The 20,784-nt window shown below is 39.7% G+C and overlaps 1 protein-coding gene across 3 annotated transcripts in view; it reads left to right on the top strand.

Moving 5' to 3' along the window:
• Positions 1-20,784, top strand: part of SLC25A26 (solute carrier family 25 member 26) — a 144,722-nt gene that overhangs the window by 33,712 nt on the left and 90,226 nt on the right. For 2 of the 3 annotated variants that reach the window (XR_003003498.1, XM_024747025.1), the window contains exons 4-5: positions 4,475-4,579; positions 5,722-5,769. Coding sequence is in view for 2 of the 3 variants with exons in the window: in XM_024747025.1 (XP_024602793.1) it covers positions 4,475-4,579; positions 5,722-5,769 (153 nt within the window). In the remaining variant the exon portion in view is untranslated. The remainder of the gene's footprint in view (positions 1-4,474; positions 4,580-5,721; positions 5,770-20,784) is intronic. The other variant, XM_024747026.1, reaches the window with a different exon arrangement.

Here is a 20,784-nt window from a genome sequence, read left to right as displayed (position 1 = left end):
CATGTGTTATCCCATTTCTTTCCTAAATTGTCAATCTCTGCCTTGCTGTTACCACTTTCCCCCATCCTATGTACAAATACTTACAATCCTCGATAAGACAAAGAACTTCCTTTAGCCATGAACCCATCTCTCCTAACGTCTCCACCAGCTTCCTGGTGTAGTTCTTTACTTGCCCGCCTCCATCTCTGAATCACTTATGAATTCACTGTAATGGGTCTCCTGGCCCAGCCCTCCATTGAAACAATTCTTGGGAACTCCAGTAACCCTCATGTGTGCACTGGTTGATAATCTTGACCCCTTGCTCTGCAAATCTCCATCTGAGACTTCTGGTCCCCTCGAATATCGAGTGGCATTCTTGGTTGCTTTCAGTTGAAATTGATCTTGGCTAACCTGTGGGAAAAAAGGTTGGTTTTTGGAAAGTTGGCAGAGACTGTTAAGTTACTTTCCGCTTCTCCCTCGATTTGGTTTGGGTGGCAGTCTCCCTAACCCTTTGCTAGATCTACATATTCTCAGCCTTCCTAACAAGGGGTGGCCGTGTCACACAATTGTGGCCAAGTGGACACCAACTAGGGGACATCTGAAAAAAAAAGAGGAGGCCCTTTCTTGCCTGGAATCCAGTTGTGTGACAAGGTTATGCTGGAGGATATACAAGCCACGCTTCTCATGAGGCAGCAAGCCTGTGGCTGGACCTAAGTTGGTGACAAGGCCAGGGAGGAGAGTGACTGAACCCTTTGTTTTCTTGAGCTGGGAAGCCTCTCATATATGAGAGTTGAAAACTGGGCGGCCACAGAAGACCAGTGTTCACCATAGCGATTTCCTCCTTCTCATATGTCTGATCAGTTCTTCTCTTTTTGTCTGCTCTGTAAGAGTGGATGTTCCTTGGGCTTCCATTCTTGGTCTTTTGACCTTCCCTTTTTGCTCTTTATTTTTATTTTTTTTTTGCGGTAGGTGGGCCTCTCACTGTTGTGGCCTCTCCCGTTGCGGAGCACAGGCTCTGGACGCGCAGGCTCAGCAGCCATGGCTCACGGGCCCAGCCGCTCTGCGGCATGTGGGATCTTCCCAGACCGGGGCACGAACCCGTGTCCCCTGCATCGGCAGGCGGACTCTAAACCACTGCGCCACCAGGGAAGCCCTGCTCTTTATTTAGGTAATCTACTCTCTTGGTTCCAGCCATTACCTATATGCTGATGACTTGTATGTCTGTATCTCTAGCCTTGTTATTTTCTAGCTTTATAGTCAGATATTAATTTCTTGGATAGACACAGCCCCTTACATGTGCCACAGATTTCTCCTGCTCAACATTTCCCAGAGTGAATTTATCCTTTTTGCTCTAAACTTGTTTTTCCTCCTCTGCCCCCCTGGTCTCATTTAATGGCACCACTGTATTGTAGGAGCATCTTACTCTCTCCCCACTCCTGACCTCTTATCAGTCACCAGGTCCTTTCATTTTACTCCTGACTCTTCCCTCAAATTTGAACCTTCTTCTCTGAGCCATATTCATTTCCTGGTACCTTCTATAGAACTGTTGTAGTAGTCTCAGAGCTTGTGTCTTGCCTTCTTTTTGTCTTTCCTCTTTGCTTCTTATCTTTCTCTTCTATCCTGCAACTATTCTTCTACCTACTGCAGCCAGAGTGATGTCCCTAAAGCACAGGTTATCATTCCTCTGCCCAAACTTTGTGTGTATTTTATCTTATTTTTTTTATTGAAGTATAGTTGATGTACTTATATGTTACAGGTGTACAATATAGTAGTTTACAACTTTTAAAGGTTATATTGCATTTATAGTTATTGTAAACTATTGGCTGTGTTGTACACAACACAAACTATCCCTGTGTTTGTATCTTTGTAGCTTATTTTATACGTAATAGTTTGTAACTCTTAATCCCCTACCTCTATATTGCCCCTCCCCCGTTTCCTCTCCGCACTGGTAACTGCTAGCTTATTATCTGTATCTGTGAGTCAGCTTCTTTCTCGTTGCGCTCGCTGGTTCGTTGTATTTTGTAGATTCCACATCTGAGTGATTCCATACAGTATTTGGCTTTCTCTGACTTCTTTCGCTCAGCATAATGCCCTCCAACTCCACCCATGTTGCTACACATCCTCTGCCTGAACTGTTCCAGTTGGTCCCATTGTCTATGCAATGAAGTCCAAGCTCCTTGCATGGCATACAGGGCCTTCTTGGCCGTCTGTTCAGTCTTACTCCCCATTACTCTTGACCTTAAACTTGAGGTTTTGGTGGTATGGAATGGCTTGGGTGGGAACACACTGTGGAATGCTAACTTGATATGGGATGATTCTGTTACCCCTGAACACCCTGCTTTCGTATTGTGTGCTTTTCTGTTTCCACTCCCCATCATGCCGTTTTTACCTTTCTTGCCAGCTAATTCTTGCTCCTTTGGAAGGTTCTGTGAAGGCATAATCTCTGGCAGTTTTCCCTCAGTCTGGAGGTTGGACTAAATACCCCTCCTCTCCATTTGCTATGATACTTGTCTTTGCCTCTTTTTAATTTTACTCTCGCTCTTGCCATGTATCAATATTTATACGTGGCTGTGAGTTCTTTGAAGTCAGGGCACCATCTTAGTCTTCTTTACCAGGCAGTGTCTTGTGCAGTGTCTGGCTCTACGTGTTTTTGTTGAACTGAATCCGGTAAATTTGAAGGGAGACTGTGGGTGGAAAGATACATTGGCCCAAATTGTAGATATCTTTGCAGACAAAAGGCATTCAAATGTTTGATGAACGAAGAAAAAGAAAGTAGATTATATTGTTTTGTGAGTCTTGTCAGTTTGGGGAGAAAAATAACTTCAGGTCATTAATGCACTCCAACTGGTATGTTATCCAAACCATATCAGTTGGAGTGCGTCCACAAAAAGTACTGTTACTTTTGAGCTACTTTTCAGAGGTGATACACCCTTGTTAGCTGACTCCATGACACCTAGAATCACATTACCTGCCATCCCTATCCCTTGTTTCCTGGGGTTGCTGAGGCCTACATCTGTTCTGTGCCTGCTCTGCTCTTACCAAGGCTAATACCAAAGAAGGATTTGCCAGTGTTTATACCTAGAGCAGGGGTTGGCAGACCATCACCTGTCTTTATAAATAAGATTTTATTGGAACACAGTCACACCATTCACTTACATATTATTATCTATGGCTGCTTTTGTGTTCCCACAGCATGGTTGCACCATTGTGACAGAGACCATCTGGCTGGCAAAGTCTAAAATATTTACCATTTGATCTTTTACATTAAAAGTTTGCTGATTTGTACCTTAGAGCTACTTAACATTAGAAATACAAAGCCTTATATAATATCCAAATTGGGTAGTCATCTCAAATTAGGGATTAGGAGACTCTTGAAAAGGGCAAACATCCTGTTTGATGGGACGGTTTTGTTAAATTTCCTGTTGTTTCCATTTTGCTGCGTGTGTCACTGAAGATTGTCCACATTTCTTACTGTGCCTCAAATACATATATTTGTATATGAAATACATATTGTGAAAGTTTTAAAATTAATCTCCTTAACCACATACAAAATACTGAACACCAGAGTCAGGTGTGTGAATTCCACATTGGAAAAAAAGTTTGTATCCTTGACAGGCTGCTTAGTGTACAGAGGCTTCAATACAGGACTTCCATTAAAACAGTTTAAAATATCAGTTTATATGTCTCCCTCCCTGTCGCCTGCTGCCCTTTCCCCTGCCTTCTGTCCTTCACTGGGCAGACCAGTTCTTTCCGGTTTGACCAATTCTTAATATTTCTGAAGATAAGTGGGCTACTGAAGGCGGAGTCCTGGAAGTGTGAGGTTGAGTGGTGTCTAACTGACCCTGGCATGTCACCAAGGGTGATGTTACAATTGTTTGTTGACTAGTCGGGACCTACGTCAACTCAAATGCTGGAGCAGGGCCCGGGAGTGCCTGGAGTTACTCCTCAGCTGTTGGGTGGTGGGGAGGTCGGGGGGTGCTGCGGTTGGGATCTGGCCGAGGCTGGGGGTGGGGTGGGTTGGAGGGTTTGGGGTAACCAGCCGCTTTTCAGTCTTGCCTCTACTACTGACGTGTGTTACTCCAGTAAAGCTAAGGCCCTTTTGATTCATTCATTGAGCAAACATGTTTGAAATGGCTGTCATGTGACCACCAGATGTCCTCGTAGGTATTGGGAGTTCAGAATGAGTGCATGTGCTTCTTCCCATCGAATGGCTTACAGACAGATTTGTTTGGAGAGTGAGGCAGGAGGTAGGAGGATCTACGTGGGACCAGGGAGGAGAGGTTCTGTGTTGGTAACACAATGCATGTCCAGTAATGCTCTAAGTGTTTTAGGTTAAAAAAACAAAAGAAAACCGAAAAAACCCCCAACTTTTTGCATCTTGAACTGAGCCTGTACATTATGCTTTTGTTTAACTGTAATTGTTGCTTATGAAGCTGTTTCCTTTTTCATAGCAGTTACTTCTTTTTAAGGATATGATTAAATTTGTATATTTTAGGTTGCTTGCCTGATTCGAGTTCCTTCTGAAGTAGTTAAGCAGAGGGCACAGGTATCTGCTTCTTCAGGAACATTTCACATCTTCTCTAACATCTTATGTCAAGAGGTGAGAATATGTTTTTAAGCTCTCTTATTGAGAATATTGTGTGGTAGCTAATAGGAACACTGTGGCCCTCATCCTAGGAGCCTTAGAAGAGACCTCAAAGCTAAATTTGTCGTCCAATTATAGCAACTTTTTATGCTAAGATTATCTTTGCCTTTCCATTGTTTTCAAAATTTTTAGTTTCATTTTTATTTCTTTTTCAAATTTCTAAACAACCACACTACTAAGTGTGTGTCCTACATTGCAGTAGTCTTATCTTATCATTCTTTTGGAATCAGATATGGAATAAATAGTGAATATGTAAAGTGAATAAAGATATTATATTAAAACATCAGTATAGAATTTGAGGACCCATGGAAGAGACCTGTGGTAATGGACTGATATTAGTGACCAATGTCGTAATGTTTATATAAAAATGTAATTCGTCTTGTACTGGTTCATGTTAACCTGTGGATCAAATTTCATGCGTGCTGGCCATGTGGCTAGGGACCAGTGAGCTGCTCTTCTTTATAGTTTGTACAGAAGCCCTTTTTTTCTTTAAAATGGAATCAGTCACATGAAAATTTCAGTGAGTCTAGGTTTTAGAAAAGTTTTATTCTTAATCCCTCTGTCATCTAGGTGAGCAGACATTGAGTGTTTAATTGTGTGATTGAGATCAGTTCAGTAAAGGGTCCCTGTTGAATCGTGTGGATAGTTAAACAGATAAGTCAAGGCTTGTCTAGAGGTATCTCTCACTTTTGAGAGATTATTCATGCATTGTGACGTCTTATAGTTGAAACTATAAAATATAGTTCTGTTCTTTTGTGAAAGGATAATTGGCATTCTGTGTGCATTTGGTTTTGAAAATATGTTTATTTAAAGCTTCTCAAGTATTTGTTTTTCAAGAGAAGAAATGTAGAAAATAAGTAAAGTTTAATTAATATGTAGTCAGCTTTATTATTAGAGATGTTCCCATTTTAAAAGGAGCTGATCAGAGCTTTATATACTTTAAGCCAGTTTAAAAGCTTTAACCTCTTGTAGAACTGTAGTCATTGTGAATATTTCAAAACTCAAACTTTAGAAAAGGTAAATGTGCTTCATGCAGAATGTCATTTAGAAGTCTGCTATTCTAACTTTCTGAGGTCTTGGCTTTTTGTTTGTTTCAGGGCATCCAAGGATTATATCGAGGCTACAAAAGCACTGTTTTAAGAGAGGTAAGTAACTTAATTTCCAATATTGAACTACAAAAGAATGATATGCTTTGTTTAGTAAATTTATTTGGAGAGACTGGTTTAAGAAATTACAAAGGGAAATTATCACTTTTTAAAACACTGTTTAGTCTTATCTCGGCTCTTACATCCGATGACTGGGTAGGATGGGTCAGCTGAAAGAGCAGCCCCAGTGGTCAGAAGGCCCATCCTAGAGCTTCAGTCTTGTCATAGGTGGCTACATGGCTGTGATAGCTAAGATAGGAAGAAATAACTACTAAGGGTAAGATATCAAGTTAATTACTGTAATATACAGAATGAGTGAAAAATTGGTAAGGAAAGAAGCACCCTGGGAGACAAGTGTCCCGAAGGTCTATTTTTATGTGAAAAATCATGCAGTTAGCTCTTGTCTTCCTGATAGCAAAATATGATGAATTGGGAAGTTCAGTCTGCACTGGAGAGCTGACCCTGCCCGTGACTTGCAGTGCAGTGTGCCCCCAGAGCAAGCCTTCCAGTTCCGAAATTCTGTGGTTCTCTATGTGGTCAGTGTTTTCTTTTTTTGGTTGAAAAAGCAAAGTGATTTTAGTACATATATTACTGCAGGAAGCATGTTTTAATTTTTGGCTCATATAGAGGAGGCTATTTTGAAGTTTAAAAGTTGATTTATAGATAACTGGGATATGGGATATAAAAGAAGTCTTTGGTTTGGGACGTAAGTTTGTTTTTTTTTTTAGTGAGTTTAAATCCTAGGGTTTTTTGTTTTTTAGCTTTTTGATATATAATTGACAAATAGGATTGTGAGGCATTCATAGTGTACAGTGTGATGATTTGATATAGGTATACATTGTGAAAAGGATTAGGACATAATCTATTAAAATACAGAAGAGATTCTGCATACCTCTGCTCTGAATCCTTGTTTTCTGTTTGGATTTCCCTTGGATGCTAAAACGTTCTCATTTATAAAAATGTGTTTAATTTAAATACATATTGTCATAATTAGCAGAATATTGAAATCTTTGAAGTCTGAATTTTACTTCCAGGTAGTCTTTTTGTTTATTTTGTTTGTTTGTTGTTAGTGTAGATTACAGTCTTCTTTATGAAACACCAGCACTGTTACATGTTATTTAAAGCTTTGATTTCCACAAAGTAATAACCTTTAGTGTAGTGTGGTGTAGTTGATGTATATCTTGGAAAAACTCCTGAAGGGAGACTGAGTGTTTCAAAATTAGTTATTTGTGTGAAGATGACTTCTGCCTTTCAAAATACCACCTGCACTGTATCTTCATTCTGTACTTATTTTCTCACTCACTAAACACATGTTATTTACTCAGGTTTCACCTGGGTGAGGTGCAAAAAGAGGGGGCAATAAACCGTTTTTTGTTTTTCTGAGAGATGCTGAATAAATGAATGTATTTACATGCCAGAGAATACTGGTTATGCATACAAATAGATAAAACACATGGTTACAACTGCATTCTATTCTTTTAAAAATTTGTGGTTTTTTTTTTTTTTTTTTGGTGGCTCACGGGCCTCTCACTGCTGTGGCCTCTCCCATTGCGGAGCATGGGCTCCGGACGCGCAGGCTCAGCGGCCATGGCTCACGGGCCCAGCCACTCGGCGGCATGTGGGATCTTCCCAGACCAGGGCACGAACCCGTGTCCCCTGCATCGGCAGGCGGACTCTCAACCACTGCGCCACCAGGGAAGCCCTAAAAATTTGTTTTGACATATGTCACACTAGTAATTAATTTCTAGGCTGCATTTCTTGCAAAAAGTGTGCCCCTAGTGAGATGACTTTGTTTACTCAAGATGGCAGTGCTTTGTTGGAAATTTAATTGGGGTCTTCTGCATTATGCATTTTCATAAAAATATCCTTCAGAACTGATTTTAGTTGAAATATTGCTTTTGTACAGATTCTCTCATAGAATGAGAGAAGAGTTACTGCTAAATGAAACATCGCTTCTTTTCAAAATGAGAAAAATAAGAAGTGATGTATCTGCTTTAAACATTTTTACATTAAAAATAGTTTCAATTCTTACATCGTTCTGACACCAATATCAAATCTTTTTGTGCTAAATGAAACATCGCTTCTTTTCACAATGAGAAAAATAAGTGATGTATCTGCTTTAAACAAAATTTTTACATTATAAATAGTTTCAGTTCTTACATTGTCCTGACACCAATATCAAATCTGTTCGCCAAGAGCTTGTTTGATTGTTTCAATAAGAAAATACATTGAAGCCTTAGTGAGAGTCACCAGAAAACTCATACATTTATTCTGTATACAGTTTTTTCTTTAAAATAGTTTTATCTCCCTTGCGGTAGCCCATTAGAATGAGATTGAAGTTTGAATCCATGCGTTATAAGATAGATTATGTGTGATCTTTAGATTTTGTGAATGCTGTCACATGGTTTTTACTACATTTGATTTTTGTGGAGATTGCATGCTTATCCCTTATGTTCTCCTAAATTATTTTAGTTACTGTGAATTTTAGATGGAGTCTGAGCAAGGTGAACAGATTATACTCTTTACCTCACCCTTTCAGTATTCGTTTTCCTCATGATCTAGGCCAAATTAGATGCGGCCAAGCATTGTGGGGCAGTGTGGTTATTCCAGTAAGATGGAAACGGGGAGCAAAATCACAGCTGCTTTCATAGCCAGGCTAATTTCAGAGGGTCCATTGTCCCGAAAGTTCTGTGGAGAGCAGCCTCACGACCTTGGATGTGAATTAGAAAGAAAGCAGAGAAAGGCAAGTCGTTTCCAAAAAAAAAAAAAAAGTAGGAATAAGTTAGGCTCAGCAAATGCATTTTATCCACACATTCTACACGACAGTTGTTTTAAGAGTGCCTGCTGTGTCTTGGGCACCACGCAGAACACTTCTGTGCTGAAGGATTCATATTCTGGTGGGGAAGGAAACGGGGGGCAGACACTTTACAGGGCAGTGTAATAGGGCTGAAATGACACGTATATCCAAGATGCAGCAGAGGTTATAGAGGAAGCAGTGCTTGAGTGGTACCCAGTATTCATTGCATTAATAAAAATTAGTCTGGACTTAATTCTTGAAGAGGTGTCACTTAGAAGTAGTCCAGGAGACAGGAAGATGTAACAATGCATACAAAGGCCCAAGGGTGTGAAAGAACACACGTTGTGTGTACCTTGCTTATCGAAGCACAGTTGGGGTTTTCACACCCAGAGAAGAGGCAAGAGTGATTTCCCTCTACCTCAAGCAGGCGCTTCAAAAAAGCACTCACCCAAGTTGGGTATTTTCCAGGAGGAATGGTTGAACCTCTCACCCCAGCCGAATGTTTGCCAGGGACCTGGAATCAAGCATATGGGAAAAGCTCTCACAAGAGCCTGACATATGTCCACTGGAGTTTGGAGGATAAATGACTGGTTTTTAACTGTTATCTGCAATGAATCTCACAGTGAAATGCAGTTGGAGCAGCCTCATTGGCAGGATGTTGCCGTTTTGGTAATGAGTAACTCCTGGCTTCTTTTTGGTAGATGAGTGTAGCAACTCAAGAGATCTGAGATAGGTGAGAATTATCTCCCCCTCTCACCCTTATTTTGCTCCCAGACTTCCATAACGCAAGTCTCCCACCAAATTCTGTTACACATGCAATCAAAATCAAGCACTCGGGCGGGCCAGAACAAGTCATTCATCCTGTTCTGTGAGTTCACTGAAGCCCTCAGTCTGTCCCTTTAGGTGCAACATTCCCCACTCTGACTGCAAAGTTCACTCGCAAGTTCCAAACCCAGTTTCCCTTATTGTCTATTTCAGGCAGTGAGAATTTTCCCTAATCTAGTGGCTGGAAACAGGAACCTTTAGGAATCAAGCCTTAAGAATCGTCCTTCAAATCCTCTTTCCCAGCTCTATCATTTCCTTTCCCCCCAAGGTCTTCATGTTATATAAGTCTCTTGTGTGTTTTTCCAGAGCTACCCTATCCTAGGTGTTTAGCATCTTATTTGATTTTTAACCAAAATATTTTAGAGATCATTTTATATCACTTTATAAGGGGCACACTTTTTTATGATTGTGTAGGACTCCATTGTACAAAGGGATCATTGTGCCACCACTTCCTCATTGGTGGGCAGGACAGACATGCTACAATGGATAATACTGTTCCTGTGTCATTTCATACGTGGTTGAGAATGTTTGTAGGTTAGATGCTGAAAAGTGGAATTTCTTGGTTAGGGGTGTATGGGCATTTGTAATTTTGATGCAAATCGCCAAATTGCCCTTCGCAGAAGTACCAGTCGACCCTTTTGCACACAGTGTGGGAGCTCTCTGTTGACCCCTGCCTCACCAATGGTACTAGCAATCTCAGAGATGAAAAATGATCTCACTGCAATTTTAAGTGAGACTGGGCGTATGAACATATATCTGACAACAGTTTTCTTCCTTTACTGTGAACTGATGGTTTGAAATTATATTGAAGTTATGGTGAGAATTAAATGAAGAGATCCATATGAAGTGCTTTCTGTAGACCCTGACATGTAGGATGTGTTCAAAGTATGTTAACTATGCTTAATAGTACTCTTGGTAACTGAAAGAGCTTTTGACAGGAAATGACATCTCAGTGTGGAATGCCAGTGTCTCACTAGCTGTGTGCTCTTGGCAAGTTACTTAACCTCTCTGAGCCATTTGCCCCTCTGTGCTAGAAACTTTGTGTCAGTTGTTCTTGCTGCAGTCTCACAAAGGAGGTATTGCAGCAATATGGTCTGCTAGGACCAGAGATAAGAAAGCTGCCTCTAGGCTGTCAGGTTATTGAACAGGGATGCAGCCTTGATCTGCCTGCATGTAAATGTGTGAATGCCATTTCATGATGATGAATAACAATAGTTGTGTTTGAGCTAGAGGCTGGCTAACTGTTACTGCATAAAAAGCTTCTCAGCTACAGTTGGAGAGTGTTTTATCCAAATGTCTTGTAGAATGGAATTGTTTATTCACTTAACAGATTGCAACCTGCAACTGATTTTGTGTTCGCTGGCTACTTCTGTACGAAAACAACCTATTGGTTATAATAATGTACAGCTACCCTAATTGATAGTTGAACCAATCAAATTTACTAACATAAATGGGTTGGAAAATTTTTTATGATTATTCTTTTTTGGGTCACATTGGTAATTTACTGGAATTTTTTCTCCAGATAAGATTACCCACTTAGAGGAAAGCTTTCTAAGATTGCAATACTTGAATGTTTTCTGTTGAAAATATTTTCATGCAACTGTAGTTAGAATTATTACTTATTTACCGTTCTTAAGCCTGTGTACTAGTTTCTGCTTTCATGATGGAAGAGAAAAAGAAGTGTTCTCTGATGAGAATTTTCCTGCTTGTATCAATGCTCTGTATCATTGTGTGTCTTTGTATGAAATTGTTTCCTTGGCATTATCTCTTTCTTTCTTTTTTGGTTTATCTTTACATTTTTAAAAATTAATTAATTAATTTTGGCTGCGTTGGGTCTTCGTTGCTGCATGCGGGCTTTCTCTAGTTGCGGTGAGCGGGGGGCTACTCGTTGTTGCGGTGCGCAGGTTTCTCATGGCGGTGGCTTTTCTGGTTGCGGAGCACGGGCTCTAGGCGTGCGGGCTTCGGTAGTCGTGGCTCGTGGGCTCTAGAGCTCAGGCTCAGTAGTTGTGGCTCACGGGCTTAGTTGCCCTGCGGCACATAGGATCTTCCTGGACCAGGGCTCGAACTCGTGTCCCCTAGCATTGGCAGGTGCATTCTTAACCACTGCGCCACCAGGGAAGCCCCTGTCTTTACATTTCAGTTTTGTCTGTCTATGTGTAATTACGCCTGCTCTTCCCAGACAGCATATAAGTTACCCTTGAAGACAGTAATTGGGTTTTGACCTCTTTGCAGTATGCACAGGCTCTGCAATAACACCTTCCACAAGCTCAGAGCTCAGTAAATATTCGTTGCTTTTTCCATTCCTTTAAGTTTGATTGCCTTTCATTCAGATGCCGTTAGACACTGTGACCGTTTCAAAGTGCGGGGGGAGCTCTGTGGGGTTTGGAGTTATGCTGGGTGGGGGTCAGCCTCTGACACGCTACATTGTAAGGTATTCGCATTACATAGGTGCTGAAGTACCAAAGAGTGTACCCTTTTCTGAGATTTCCATCTTCTTACACCTGGAAAAAATAGTTTTTATAAGCCTGATTTCATTAGAAAAGTAATTAATTCCCTTTTTTCCCCATATATCTTAGTAATTCACTATAAAGGGAAAAAAAGGTTGTAAATCCTTCCAAACTTTTAATGTGAAATCGTTTTTCAGTTAAAGTCCAATGCAAACATATTGAACCTTGTTTTAATCCTACATAATTCATTTTATTAACTATGACCAAATAGAACATCTGTTAAAATTCCATAACGTTAGCTTCATGGGAAAAGAAAAAAATCTGTTTGCTCTTGGAATTTGTTCACTGTCTTATTGTTCAGGCTTTCAGTCAGTGTGTAATAAGACATTCTTATTAATGGGAATATTAAACAAATGAAATATTGCCTTTCATCACAAGCGGTTTATAAAATGTCACCTAATGGCATTTACTTTATTATAACTTTAGAGATGGTCTGTGAGGAATGCACAATACTTCATTCTTTAATCCAGAGAACATAAAATTATTACTCCTCAAATATGGATTTTAGCGTAGTTTTTCATCATCTCTTAAATAAACAAACATTTTTAGAAAGAACAATTTAGTAAAATTATCTTAATGTGGAAAAATTGCTTTAGCCGTTTAGTGCATATTTTCTCATGTTTTGTTTACATAAAACCAGCTGCTATTTACTTTTCTCATTCTTTGGACAGATTTCATTTTGCACTGTACAGTTTTGAAAAGGCTACATATTTCCATTGTTGCGTGTTGGCTATGTTGTCTAGAAGAGATACTAGTTCCTGTGTGTAGGGTTTACTGAGAAGTAAATCAATAGTATGAATCTTCAGTGTAAACGTATAGGAAAGCTGTTGGATAAAGGTGGAAACTGTCTTTTAATTCTTTTTAGATGTTAGCATCATACACCATGATGTTGAAGTAGCTTTGTCTAGGATGTTCCTTTGTGTTTTTCATCTCATGTGAAATATCCTGTCCCTTCATATTTGTGTGTTAATTTAGATGGCAGATAGGCTGTAAATAACAAAATCTGACTACAGTGGCTGAACTAAACACAGTTTAGTATTAGAACTTTTTTGTTTTCTCACTCTGTAACAGGAAATCTGGAGATGGTCCCTCTAAGGCTGGTGTACTGGTTAAATGAGGGCATGAGGATGCAGGCCCTTTCATTCTGCTTGGGGAACCTTAATACTCTGGCTAAATTACTCATGGTTACAAAATGGCTGCCACACTTTTTGGCATCACAGCCCCTTTCCAAGTATGAAGAAGTGGGAAAGGCAGGAGGCATTATCTGTCCGTCTGTTTACTTGGAAAACAAAGCTTTCTTGGGCCAGGTGTCTAAAGCTCTCCTGAGTTGCATGGGGATTGAGAAGTTGAATATGTATGCAGCTTTTCAGTGTGGTAGGTAAAGGCTGGCAAAGAGGGGCTTGGGACTGCAGTTACTGAGTCACCACCCTACCGTGTCTGCTGTATTTTATCTGTTGAAGTCCTTCTAGTTCAAGCTCAATTCCTTCTGAAAGGGAACCATTTCATACACCGCTGACTTAAGCGCCGTAGTTGGGGACCCTGTTGTTCATATCCAGAGCACTTGTCTAGACTACAATTATTTGGACATTTAATTCTACTCTGTAAATTTTGATGTCTGTTCTTATTGTTTCCCCGCCACCTTTGCCCTTGTGGGAACAGTGTGGAAGCTCTTCTTTAAAAATCATTTGTCAGTCTCTTTGTAATCATTATTTTGAAAATGGAATTTATTTCAAAGTTACTTACTTTTTTATACTGTTTTGATTTTAAAGATCTCAGAATACCTGTGTTGATATACTATATGTAGACACTTTCCTTAAAAAATATGTAAATCACAATTGAAATAATAGCTAATGCTTACCAAATATTTACAATGTTTCAGTCACTGTGCTAAGTTCTTAGCGTGCATTATTTCAAATAATACGGTAACCCAAAACATGATCCCTGCTTTGTGGAAACTGAGGCTTAGTAAGGCTGTGGTTTGTCCAGAGTCTTTTTTTTTTAATGATTTCTCCATTTATACACTGCTTTTTAATTAATTAATTAAATTTATTGGCTGCATTAGGTCTTGGTTGCAGCACGTGAGATCTTTCATTGTGGGGTGCGCGGCTTTCCTCTAGTTGTGGTGCGTGGGCTTCGTTGTCCTGCGGCATGTGGGATCATAGTTTCCTGATCAGGGGTTGAACCGGCGTCCCCTGTGTTGCAAGGCGGATTCTTAACCACTGGACCACCAGGGAAGTCCCTCGTCCAGAGTCTTACATCCAGTAAGGGAGGAAACCGAGGACTTGAGAGCCCATGATATTAGCCCCCATGGTGAGCTATATAGTTTGCATTTTATACGCAGACGAATTTTGGGGGAGAGGAAAATATATGTTTAAAATTCATAGTCCATATTTATATCTTTCTCATTTTTGAAACTTTAAGTAGACATTAGTGCCAGGAGTTTGGGGAAAACAAGTTCTCAGCAACTAGAAGTCTCCATGATGTTAAAAAGAAAAGTTAATCAGAGGACATAAGCAAAAGGAGATAGAGATATTCATGGAGAACAATGGCTTTTAAGTGCCTATTATCCCAAATGTTTGCTTGATTTGGTCTTATCATTCAGGTGTTAGTTCACATGTTCCTTCTCTGAGGGGCCTACTTTGACCCTTCTAGCTAACATACACCTGCCAAAACCCCGATCGCTCACTTGGTACCCTAGCAAGTACCGTTATCTGAAATTATCTTCACTTTTTGTTTATAAATTTATTTCCTGCGTTCCTCTGATAGAATATACACACTTTGAGGGCAAGTGCTTCTTGCCTGTTTTGTTCCCTTCTATTAATCCAACACCTAGGAGATTCCTTGACATACAGCACACTCAGAAAATATTTGATGAACAAACCAAGGACTTAATCACACTTTTCAGAAGTAGACTAGTTGTAAATACTTAGATATTTAAAATCTCCAGCAGATGCTTAGGCCTAAGATGCATTTGGCAAGAATCATGGAGTCAGTCCTCACTTAATTCCCAGGCAAGTTAGTGGTTTTCTGCCATCTCAACTTTCTGCACTTCCAGTGAGCTTAATTTTCTCCTTGTCTCTTCTTATCATATTTCCTGGTATTCTTGTGTCTTCCGCAAATAGCCCTTATTTTAATTTTGTCATTTCTTGTTAGGGGGTGCTCCTATGAATATTTTATATATGTAAAACACTTTTTGAAATGACATATGAAAATAGTAAGCAACTTATTCATGAAGAAAATCTTTTATCAGTTACGTGCAAACTATGTCCTATGAACACTGGGTAAAAATTACTCTTGAGAGTCTTAGGATTGTGTACTATCTTATCGTCTGAGCAAACACCATCTTATAAGAGGTATTAAGAAAGAAACTATATGTATTAAGAAAACCAAATGTGAAGGTAAAATCTAGAATGTTTATATATGAATAAAGGATTGTGGTTGCAGGGAGTCATTTAAAAGAGCTATTGAAAATGGGTTTTACTATCTGGTAGCAGATTACCCTGGGGTTATATAATGATAACAGTTACAGTTTGAATTCTGATCATGTATAATACTTTACTTGTATTTTTCTAATCTTCAGATAAAACTGTAAGATATTAACCTTTTTGTTTGTTTGTTTTAAAATTGATCAGTAGCATGGGCTTGGAAAAGCAAGCTAGTTAGTATATGTAGTATATGGCAAGTCTGGAAGCAGAGGCCCAGCCTATGTGATGCTAAAGCCTGTGTTTCTGGTTACACTTTGCTTCCTGCTCATGTTTTGCAGATAAATTCACTATTCATTGCGCTCAGAATTTTTCAGTAAATTGTGTGAAAACAAAGTGGTAGTATATCTGTGAGACTTGGACCACATCTGTTAACTTGAAGGGGAGCACAGTTTCTGAGTGTTAGAAGATTCTAAACAATAGAAATGGAGCCATCTATACAGGCAGAACACAATGAACTGTGCTTTCTGAATTAGGCAGTAATATTGATTTCAACATCTTCTTTCCTCTAGCCTTTGTGAAGTTTGCTTGAAAATGCTTTGACTGATTTTAGCCTTCTGTCCTCTTTTGTTTCCTGAGCTTTCACATATATTCTGAGAAATAACCCAGTAGATGGGAAAGAGTTGATCGTCTTTGGCATTGAAATGGTTTTGGTACTTAGCCAAATAATTAACAGATAATTTGTTGACTAGTGGAGAAGCAGAAATTGATGAGAGGGTATTTCTTTTCCTTTGTGAAAACACTCTGCTTTTTGTTATTGAATTTGTTGATGCAAAGGTTGCGTTATAGAAATGGCACACTAGAGGGCACACGATGTCTGTGTTTTAAATGTTGGTGGCAGAAACTTCAGTGTGTCTGAACCTTGAAGCTCTTGAGTTGATTGCTTGGCACTTTTTAAAAGTGGTTCGAATTAAAAAATAAAAAACAAAGCTTAATAAATAGTACTCTCCAATCCAAGATTCCTGAATAATATTATTTTATTTAATCCATACGTACTTCATTATTCATCTCTCAAATACAAGAACCAATAGGTATATTTAACATACCAAAAATGAATATCACAGTCGTAAAGTGTTTCCCTCAAGCTATTTTTTTAAAGCTGTTTTTCAATTACAACTGTAATTTCACATTTGGAAGAACTGGCAGACACTACTTTATTCAAGTGATGAACGTCGAAGTCACAAAAAAGAATTGTCACACCCAGGAGTAGACGAAGGAGACACAACAAGCAAATGCAGTGAGGGATCCTGGGAAGAGAAAAAGAATATTAGGCGGAAAAACTGGGGAAATTCAAATAAGGTCTATAATTTAGATGTTAGTATTGCAGCAATGCTAAGAGTTGGTTTTGATAATCATACTCTGGTTAAGTTCTTAACATTAGGGAAGCTAGGTGTAGGGTATATGTGAGCTCCCTGTATTGTCTGAGTAACTTTTAAGAAAGTCGATAACTTATTTTTAAAAATAAAAAGCTGGGGGGCTTCCCTGGTGGCGCAGTGGTTGAGAGTCCGCCTGCCGATGCAGGGGACGCGGGTTCGTGCCCCGGTCCGGGAGGATCCCACATGCCGCGGAGCGGCTGGGTCCGTGAGCCGTGGCCGCTGAGCCTGTGCGTCGGGAGCCTGTGCTCCGCAACGGGAGAGGCCACAGTGGTGAGAGGCCCGCGTACCGCAAAAAAAAAAAAATAAAAAAATAAAAAAAAAAAATAAAAAGCTGGGAATTCCCTGGTGGTCCAGTGGTAAGGACTTCGCACTTCCACTGCAGGGGGCCCGGGTTCAATCCCTGGTCGGGGAACTAAGCTAAGATCCTGCAAGCCGCGTGACGTGGCCAAAAATAATAACAAAATAAAAATAAAGAGCTGGGGAAAAAAAGAATACCAGATTTGGACACTGTATGAAATACTTTATTTTTAAAACGATCTTCTAAAATAACGACAATTTAAACTTACAACTTAATGAAAATTAAAAAAAAAATTTTATTTATTTATTTATATTTTTGGCCGCATTGGGTCTTCGTTGCTGCACGGAGGCTTTCTCTAGTTGCGGCGAGCAGGGGCTACTCTTCGATGTGGTGTGCGGGCTTCTCATTGCCGTGGCTTCTCTTGTTGTGGAGCACGGGCTCTAGGCGCACGGGCTTCAGTAGCTGTGGTGCACGGGCTCTAGGGCGCAGGCTCAGTAGTTGTGGCGCACAGGCTTAGTTGCTCCTCGGCATGTGGGCTCCTCCCAGACCAGGGATCGAACCCGTGTCCCCTGCATTGGCAGGTGGATTCTCAACCACTGCGCCACCAGGGAAATCCTTAAATTTTTTTTATCAAAGTAATAATTGGTAGCAATTCACATAATAGAGAAAGAAGATTTTACCTTGAAAAGCAAGTCTCCTGCCCTGTCCCTCTTCATTCTAGTCCCAGTCTGCAGAGGTAGCCTCTTTTAACTGTTTCCATTTTTAGTTCTTATTACATCCATATTTCTGAATAATATGTTTATGCATCTGTGTCTTCATTTGTCAGTTTAGACACACTCTCCTGAGCCTTTGGAGTGGAGGGTGTGATGGAGCTGGCATTATGCTCCTCCCCAACCTTTTTCGGTTACACAAATTTCATTCCTCTGGTTATTTTAGAAACATGAAGTCATATATTTGAGTCTTTATTTCTTATCCCACAAACTTCCAGCATCTTCTTTCTTTTTATAAGATGAGGCTCTTACTTCCTTTTTGCCACCATATCCTCTTTCACCTTCAACTACCGCTTTCTGGATTGACTTTTTCTCACCTACACTTTGATCCTAGATTATGAAGATGGCTGACAGTTTCATCCTGTCCTTCACCCACAGTCACTTCTTTCGTGACGTTTCTGGGTTGATTCTAAAAGTTGAACACCAGTGAAAAGTTGAACGCCAGTGAACTAGTGTGTGTATTATTTGAGACTTCATGCATGATCACTAGGCCATGTAGTGTGCAGGATTGTTGTTCCTTTTGTGTTGCTAACACATCTTCCTGTGTTACCCTGAAGGAGATGTTTCCAACATGGGAATCAAATAGACTCTCTTCTTGCATTCCATCACTTGGTAAAATTTGTCCATATTTTAATTTGCTGAACACTTGGGGCATGAACTCTCTTATTTTTTTTCCCTTTGGAGTTTATAATTGCCTTTTGGGGGTACATGATTTGCCTTTTTCACTTATTTAGTGTGACAGCCTCAAAATCATGGTTTTTTGTAGTTCTGTGGGTTTTTTGTTGTTGGTTTTTTTTCTCCGTTGGGAATCTTGGAATCGTCCGTCTTCCACTTCTAATCCACCGTGACCATTCACTGTGTCTGGACTTCTCACTGCTTTCCTGGGCTGGATTTGCTGTCGCCTGGAGGTGTCAGAGCACATTGGTTCAGGCCACGGGCTTGGCAGCCAGACTACCTGGGTTGGACCACCGCTCTGCTTCTGACAGTCTTACACTTCTGGTTCCTTACTGTCCTAATCTAATGAAAATATTGGAAGGCATAATAAATATAAGGATATAGCTCCTTTGTTTGAAGGCCTTTATTTTTTATCCTGATTTTTTTGTCAAGTAATTAGCTTTCTCTAGTTCCTAATATAACTTAAAAAATTTCTTACTGGGCTTCCCTGGTGGCGCAGTGGTTGGGAGTCTGCCTGCCGATGCTGGGGTCGCGGGTTCGTGCCCCGGTCTGGGAGGATCCCACGTGCCGCGGAGTGGCTGGGCCCGTGAGCCATGGCCGCTGAGCCTGTGCGTCCGGAGCCTGTGCTCCGCAGCGGGAGAGGCCACAGCAGTGAGAGGCCTGCGTACCGCAAAAAAAAAAAAAAAAAAAAAAAAAAAATTTCTTACTAACAACACTTAATGATAACCATTCATAACAATTCTTTGGCCTCAACTGTGTTTCATTGATTTTTTTTTTTTAAAGAGGAGGTAATTATGTTAATAAGTTATGATTCTTAGAGAAGCATGCCGATCTTACCAGTTTAGTGTGTTGTATCCTAACTATATTTGGGAAATAAATGATGAAATTTGTGTGTAGGAAGCTTATAAACTGGTACCAAGTTTTCTAATAAAGTTCCTCTATATCTTGATTTACATGTGATGAGTTTTCCTTGTTGTTTATCCGTGAATTATTCCATACTTCTGTTTTGGGAAATAGAGTGATGAACAAGTTAAAAATCACTTTGGGATGAAGTTTGTTTTCTTCAGAGGGTAAATTAAGTATGCCTTTTGCCTGGGAGCAGATATTAATAATATCTGTGTTTAGAGGAGACAGTGATATGTCTTACACGGAGCAACCAGGATCTTGTGAAAGTTACACTCTCTGCTGATTTATCTGTTGGTTCACGCAACTGTTTACAAAGGTTCTTTCTTCTTCCTTATGGATGTTGGTTCATGCAACTGTTTACAAAGGTTCTTTCTTCTTCCTTATGGATGTTTAATAAGAGTCTGAAAAAATTGTGTTGTGTGGATAACACATTTGAATCATTAAGTTTTGGACTAGTTTTGATTAAGTGAAGGCACCAAAGGGTCTGGTATATAGTAACCTCTCAGTAAGTTCTTGTCACTTTATTTTTCTGTATTTGAAGGAGGAAGTAGATTGAATTTATTCAGACTCTGCCACTTTACCAGACTAGGTACTTTGCATATGTTTTTTCATTTAATCTTTACAGTAATCCTACAAAGAATCATAAATGTCAACTGAGTGCTTGAAAAGTGCATACCCCCTATGTATCTAGTCATGATTCCCAGCCAATCTGTAGTGTTCGTCTATCTTGTAAACCATGTTATGAACTAACAGGCAGTTGCCTATTCAATACCAATGAGAAACTGACATTCAGTGGTGTTAGTAACTTGATCTACATAAAATAATACAGTTAGCAGAGGGCAGAGTTGGGCTTGGAATTCTTTGACTGAACTCTTATGATCTTTTCATATCAGTGTATGTATTTCCTTTTCTCTGTTGGGAATGTAAGTAAGTAGGCTTTAAAATGCATAGTAACATCTTCTTTTTCTTTTCTTCTCTCTCTCCAACATTTTATTTTGAAAAATTTCCACTTACAGACAAGTTAAAACATGTCTTTTTCCCCCAATTCACTGACTAACATTTTGTCCCGTCTGCTTTGTTCGTCTTTCTCGCTACAGTATTTTTTCCTGAAACACTTTAAGTAGGAAGCACACACATCCCAGGACAGTTCATCACTAAATCTTCAGCATATATCTCCTAAGAATAGTCATTCCTGTCATAACTACAATACCATTATCCTTCCCAAGAAAAGTAACATTGATGCATTCATATTATCTAATATACGGTCAGTTTTATTAGTTTTCCTGTTGTCCCAATAATAAAGCTTTTAACTTTTTTTTTTTCCTCTCTCCAGGATCCGGTTAAGGATCACACATTGCATTTGGTTGTTAGGTTTCTCC

The sequence above is a fragment of the Neophocaena asiaeorientalis genome, unplaced genomic scaffold, assembly GCF_003031525.2.
Source record: "Neophocaena asiaeorientalis asiaeorientalis breed wild unplaced genomic scaffold, Neophocaena_asiaeorientalis_V1.1 scaffold130, whole genome shotgun sequence".
Taxonomy (NCBI): domain Eukaryota; kingdom Metazoa; phylum Chordata; class Mammalia; order Artiodactyla; family Phocoenidae; genus Neophocaena; species Neophocaena asiaeorientalis.
The sequence above is the reverse complement of the archived record's forward strand: the minus strand, read 5'-3'. Positions and strand labels throughout refer to the sequence as shown.